Below are 7,159 nucleotides of genomic sequence, written 5' to 3'. Positions count from 1 at the left end.
GGAAAGAGGGGAAGGAAAACAGGAAATTTTGACTGATGGAAAAGATATGATATCCAAATTTGGTAGTATTCGTTCCTGGGAAAAGTGTGACAGCTACTCACCTGTCTACTGCTTCTACGTCAAAGCAAAACCTCTTCTCAATAGAGTCTGTTTTCCGCCGGATGCAGGATTTGAGAGTGACTGACTCGTCTTCTCCCTGTTAGGAACACACAGATATCAAGATGAGGCCAGTTTATGGGCTCTGCTTCCCTCCAGAACAAACATGCCCCATGGACAGGAGTGTTCATTTCCTCTTCTCAAACCTGAATGTTCATGACCACAGGAGGTAAATGGTTGCTCATAAACCTTCTCAGACAGCTAAAATTTATCAACCATGTTCTACTTGGAGTCAAATGTCTTTAGTACTGGAAGATCATGATGGTCCAGCACCAACCCCTGTTACATTAAATTCTTGTTGATATTATTTTAAATAGGCTTAATTTGTAGGTTTGACATGAGTCGAAACAAAATGATCTTGAGGTTTCCTCCCAACTCAGCTTCTTGGATCTTGGTTCAGTTGTCACTTCTCAGGAAACTCAAATACCCTTACACATGTTCACACAGCAACATGTGCCTCTCCCTCCCTCAGAGCACTGATCACAGCTGAAATTTTCCATGGATATGAGCAATGACTCAAATGACATCTCTCTCCTCACTGGACTGTAAGATCCCTGAGGAAAGGGACTGTGTCCCTTTGTAATCCTTCCCTATACCCAGAAAACATTGAATGTGCTTTCTGTCACACCCTATAGATAAGTTTGCATCCTATATAATAAAGAGCTAATATGCTAATTAGACCGAACAGCAGAACAACCATCTGGACGACCTTCAGGACGATCCTCCCGGATTAAGCTGGGGCTGCGAGGGCCAAGCTCCTTGCATGAATTTTGTGTGTAGGGCCTCTAGTATTCTATAACTTTACAAAAATGGAATGCCCTTTTATGTCTGACTTCTTTCACTCAGCATAATTCTTTTGTAATTCATTCATGTTGTGCGAATCAAGAGTTTATTTCTTTTTATTGCTGAGTAGTACTCCATTGCACAAATGGAACGCTGTGGTTTTATCATACAGCACTAATTTCTTCTCTTTCTGTCATGTAAGAATTTGTTAAGGATCCTGTTTCTCCTGCCTGTCCCAATCTTTCTTTTTCTAAACTAGGGAGGAAGTTAGTAAACTTGCCTAGTCTGTTGAAATAATAGGAAATGTGACTGCATAGGGTAAAACTAACCACGCTCTAATATCCGAATAGTACACAAAACACAGAAGACCTAGGAAGAGATAGTTTACTAGTATATTCACAGCCTTACATCTATTGGGTTTTACTGAATAGCTAAGATTAAGTTCTCAGATTAAGAACTGCTCCTTCCACACTGTGCAAATGTATGAGTGTAAACGCCCAAATACAGGGGATTCTGACTTATGTTGATGTCTGACTATATTTCAGATTGAATGGACCTGGACCAGCTTCTACTTCGAAAGCTTATAGATAGGTGTCCCTGGTAAATGGGAGGGAACAGGGGATCTATAAAATATTGTCAAATATAAGAAAACAGAAGATTCTGTTCCAAGGATGACCATATCATAACAAGAAAAATATATAAAAACAATGTGTTCAACTACCGATGGTTTAAAAAAAGTGGGGGATGCAGGTGATAATCACTTCAACAAATAAATGAAAAGTTAGAAGTGACAAAAACTAAGTTGTATTACAAAAGCCTAAATTCAGGAGATTTGACCTGGTCAAGAAGGTCAGCAAAGGTTTCCCTGGGCTTGGACTTGACAGATTAACGAGATAAGACCAGGCTTGGGGATGAAGAAGAGCAGGTGGAAAAAACCCGTGGTCAGTCCTTGGGTCCCTAAAGGAAGTGAGGGAAGCTAGTGTGGCTAAAATTCCAGAGCAAGAGGGAAAGTGGAATGAGGAAGGGCTTGAGGGATGCAGCGGCAAGATCATGCAGATTATGGTCTGTATGCTGAATGCTGTGGGGAAATAATGAAATATGTCAAACGAGGGAAGGAATAGGGTCAGCTTTGGGCTGCTGCACACCTCCTGCAGAGAGGTGCCTCCTCTCAGACTGCAGGATGCAGGGAAGTCTCTCTCACCAGAGAGAAAGGACAGATCACATACTAGTAAAAAGGAAATGCATGCAGTGAGTACGCCCAGGAAAGAAGAAACCCTGGAGCACAGCAAGGAGCTCCCAACGCAGTGACCCATGGAGCCTGATGCAGCCTGACTGAGTTCCAAATGTGGCCACAAGAACTCCAGCCCACCCACTCTTCACACTCCTCCTCCCACCGAGAGGCAGTGTCTGCATCCTCTCCCACTGATATTAGGTGGATTGGGCGGGCTTTTGTGACTGTTTCCAAAAAAAAACCATATAGGACAAAAATAAGGTAATATGACTTCTAAGAATAGATCATTAAAAAGCAATGCAGGCTCAGTTTTCATTGCTGGAATACTCACTCTTTAAACATTTAGCTGCCCAGTGGCCACCATGCTGTAAGGAAGCCCAAACTAGCCCGCACAGAGACCAGATAGGCCCTGAGACTCCAGACAAAGAGGGAAGAGAGGAGGTCAGGAAAAAGAAAGAAAGCTCTTCTCACTGGCCTTGAGCTGCTTCAGATGCTCATTGTTCCAGCTACAATCACCATCTGATTGGAGCCCCAAGAAAAACCCTGAGCCCAAACCACCCAACCAAGTGCTCACCAAATTCCTGATCCACAGAAACTGTGAGAAACGCTAAGAAGATGGTATTGTTTTAAAAGTTGCTCAGTTTGGAGGTGATCCGTTACAGCAACAGATAACTGGAACAGCTAAGCTGCCAAATGGCAGCCCTGTGAGTATCAAGTGAGAGTGATGCAAATCAGTTTCACAGGGTGAGGTCACCCAAGAATTTCTAGCAGCTAAACACATTTGACACACTTAATCCTGCATATATGTGAAATACAAGAATCTTTCTTAGTTGTAATTTCTAATATAACTTAGAGTGAAGAATCATTTTGTGTAAGTTACTTTTTAGGGTACTATACCTCCTGGAACTACTGTATAAAAACTAAGAAAATTAGAGTGAAATATTGGAGATGTTACTTTATATAAGCATTTTTGTTATTTGTTAGTCAAGCAAATCAAGCATGAAATTTTAAAAAATTAACTCACCCCCTTTCCTCCTGACTTTTGGTCAAATGGTACCATGGTGATCTGTTTGGAATCCCGCTGATATGTACAGTAGTGCTTCACCCAAGAAGTTCCAAAGTGACCTGCAAAGTAATATTTCCCATAAAACAACTATATATGTCCACTGTGTGCCAGGAAGACACACAACCCATAACCCACAATGCTCACCTACCCTTAACTTGTTTCTAGGGGCACTATATTCCCCACACCAGCTAGACTGGAACAGGCAGAAATCTGATCCCATAGACTGGAAACGGAGCCTACCCAGGGCTTTCCCCAGAGACCAAGGAAGACTGTTTCCCACTAAATGCTACATCCAATGGTCTTAAAATGTAAGGGAAGTAGAGGTTCCCTGGGGAAATTAATTCACTTTCCCATCATCAATCTCCATTTGAAGTTTTCTGTCTCTCCCCTGACAGGAGTAAGATGACTGAGGAAAGAACACAGAAAGGCTCCTCAAAGTGCTTGTCACCGCTCCCATCTGCTGCAATGACTTCATGCTTCCCACACAGTTGCCCTGCGACTATGTGCAGACAGACAGGAGACTCTGACCTACTTCCAAGCCCCTAATTTTCACGTTAGCAGAACTCGAGAAGACTGAAAAGCAGACAAAGAAAATGCAGAGACACCCAAGATACAGAATGGAAGTAACTGTAAGTGCCCAAATGTAACCTAAGGTCTCTCCCTCAAAATTATCCCTCAGGAAAGATGGAGATGCCCCCGCGCCCCCCCAGTCAAAGTCTGACTAAGTCTCTGATTTTACCCAGTGCTTATTACTTTATTAGCCTACAAGGGCCTCAGTCAATAATAGTTTAAATGCTTACAGAATCACATAACACAAGTTGTGAAAAAATAATTATAACATGAATAGAGATTCTGCAGACATTTAATCATTATTTTTCAGGGTGTGACTGACCATTATAAGTATTGGAGATTACTTAGTAAACTTAAAAAGCAATACAGTAAGTGTCTACATTAGAACATCAGAGTCAAATGAAAATACTAACCATTCTAATGTATCTTTTTGGATTCAAGAAAAAAATTCAGTGATAGCACAACACAAAGATTCCAAAAGTGCTTGTATCTTGGACAATTTGAGCATCAAAACAAATAAGGACAGTAATGAATTTAGCCTATGAATAAAATGGGAATCCATGAGTCCATACTGACAACAGAAAGTTTTTTTTTGAGATAGTAAAGGAGAAAAGGAGGGAGGATGGGGGAGGGAAAGACGAAGGGAAGGAGGGAGAGAGAGGCAAAGTGAGGTCACTTCCTTACAATATACTAAATGGCAACTGATAAATGTGGAGGAGTGGGAGAGCTGAGAAATCACCATTTTGAAACCATCATAGTAAAGATCAGTTCAGGGAGGATTTTCAATGGAAGCTGAGACTATGAGGGAGGGGGGTGGGGATATTGACGTGATCTTAAGCTATTTCCCCACAGACTACTAATTAGTTACAAGGGAAAAATAGTGACTGTACAGGGAAGAAACCAGACAGTACATTGGGTGATCAAACTTTACATCACCACTGAGGGGCAGATGGCCACAGAGCAGAACACAGTGTTACCTGGGTAGGATATAACCAAGGACACATAATCTGAATCTAATCTTGAGGAAACATTAGCTGAACCCACAGTGAAGAATTCTATATATTCTTCAAAAATGTCATGTCATAAAAGACAAAGAAAAGCTGAGGAAGTGTTCCAGATAAAGGAAACTAAAGTCATAACAACTAACCACAGTATGAGCTCCTGCCCTGGAGAAAAACAAAATGCTATGTAAGGGTATTTATATGGGGACAACTGACAAAATTGGAATAGACAGTGTCATTTATATTAACTATCTTATCAATGTTAAATTTCCTGCATATGATAACTATGGTTACATAAAAGAATATCCTTATTTTTAGAAAATATACACTGAAGTAAAAGAGCATGGTATATGCAACCTGTTCTCAAATGGTTCAGAAAAAATTAAAATTGTGTGTGTATCTGTGACTGTGATGTGCACACACACACACACACACACACCCATACAGAGACAGAATGATATAACTGTGGGAAAAGGATAAAAATTCGTGCACCAGGCTAAAGGTCATACTGTTGTTCTTTACAGTATTCTTGAAACCTTCTTTAAGTTTTGCATTACTCCAAATAATGTTACAAAAACTTTCCAAGAAAAAATAAAGATGTACCCCAATGATATGCTCCAGGCTACTGTGTTAGAGAAACAAAACGTGGATCCAATGATAATCAAGACATTAATGCTGAAAGAGCACGTGAAGTGTTTGAATAAAATTGTACAATATAATGTGAGAGTGCAAAAAAGCAATACTGATTTTACCTATGTAAGTGAATAATATTAATAAATTAAGTATTATAAGTAGACATTGGACTATATTTTTGCAGTCCTAAGAATTTATATTTTCAAATTCACCTTAAATTTGGGGGATAGATCTTCCCACCGGGCAAACAAGGCATCCCCTTACATCAGGTATATATGAAACACAGAACTAACGTAGCTTGTTCCTACAAACCTCAACAAGCTGGTCCCTGTAAGAATAAGGGACATGAAGTTCTCATCACCACCAATGCTCCAACGCCACTACTGCCCCCATTGTCAACAGGGAACAATTTTAAGCCCATGCAAATGTTTAGTAATCACTGAACAGAATAATCACTGAAACCAAGTGTTCTACTTCTGCTCCATCGGGAAGCTTCCAGGATGAAGACATTTGTCTAACCCAAAATCAACAGAAGGACATAAAAGCACAAAATCAGGAAAAATCTGGGAGAAGTAATATGTGCAGCCAAGAAAGCAGGAATAGGAGACTAGGAGAAAAGCTATTCATTAAGGAAAACAATTTGCTATCTTGTCCCCCTAGCATTGCTTACATGAATCAAACCTGGGAGTGCACAGCCTCATCGGTCATAAAGCCTTCCCCCAGGCCTAAGGCATGAATCTGAATCATCACTGAAAACTCCCTGTCACCAGCATGTCTCTCCTGACATCGCACCAGGAAAGCAATGATGAGTCTTCTTCCTGGCTCTGGGAATGAGCTCTTGTTTCTACTTTTCATAAAATGTAAGTGTTGGGATGACTTGAGGAGAAGAGGGAAAGCACCATGGTTGTTTGGGCCTTGCTCAAACAAGTCTCAAATGAAAACAAAATCACTAAATAGGAAGTCCCACCAAAGGATATGATTGCTAATGGAAAATTAGGTCTAGCAGGCAAGATTTTCCCAAGTCTTCCATGGCAAAGGGATGGTGTTAAAGCTAAACTAAGGGGACAGGCACCTCAAGAGTCGAGAGACATGAGGGAGAAAGGAAGCACCACGGAACCTCAATGCATTCCAGTTACAAAGAAAACAGAACACGTCCCTTGGCTGTAGACAAGACTTGTGGACACCACCCTCCCCCTAGGAAACTGAGCTATGAAAATACTCTCATTCCCCCAAACCTGTGCTTATAAAACTTTCGGCCAGGCACCACTGGACACACCCTTCACCTTGTGCGCAAAAGCATGCGCACACCCCAAGCTGTTGGTCACCACGGACACTCACGTTTCTCCTGAACATAGAGGTACCCTTCCATGGTATAGGGGCTGATGGTCTTGTGCTCAAGGGGATTCTCCTTCATTTTTTTCATCAGTGACTCCACTTCTGACCTGGTGCCTTCAAAGCGATTTCTTGTCTAGGATGAAAGGAATTATATTCAAATCAAAGAAATAAAACCCTCTTCCCACCTCTGACAATTCAGAACCTCAACCAATAGAATTCTTTTTAAGTATACATTTTATTGATTTTTCACAGAGAAGAAGGGAGAGGGATAGAGAGCCAGAAACATCGATGAGAGAGATCCATCAGCTGCCTCCTGCGCGCCCGCAGTGGGCACATGCCCCCGACCGGAATCGAACCCGGGACCCCCCCTCCCCCCACCCCCCC

The 7,159-nt window shown here is 41.5% G+C and overlaps 1 protein-coding gene across 1 annotated transcript in view; it reads right to left on the bottom strand.

Moving 5' to 3' along the window:
- ARHGAP26 (Rho GTPase activating protein 26) overlaps positions 1 to 7,159 on the bottom strand; it is a 416,968-nt gene that overhangs the window by 282,998 nt on the left and 126,811 nt on the right. The window contains exons 8-10 of the mRNA XM_006777037.2: positions 6,779 to 6,908; positions 3,195 to 3,295; positions 102 to 196 (exon numbers count right to left, since the gene is read on the bottom strand). Of these exons, the coding sequence (XP_006777100.1) occupies positions 102 to 196; positions 3,195 to 3,295; positions 6,779 to 6,908 (326 nt within the window). The remainder of the gene's footprint in view (positions 1 to 101; positions 197 to 3,194; positions 3,296 to 6,778; positions 6,909 to 7,159) is intronic.

This window comes from Myotis davidii, unplaced genomic scaffold, assembly GCF_000327345.1.
Source record: "Myotis davidii unplaced genomic scaffold, ASM32734v1 scaffold89, whole genome shotgun sequence".
NCBI classification, from domain to species: domain Eukaryota; kingdom Metazoa; phylum Chordata; class Mammalia; order Chiroptera; family Vespertilionidae; genus Myotis; species Myotis davidii.
This window is presented reverse-complemented; position numbering and strand designations above follow the sequence as displayed.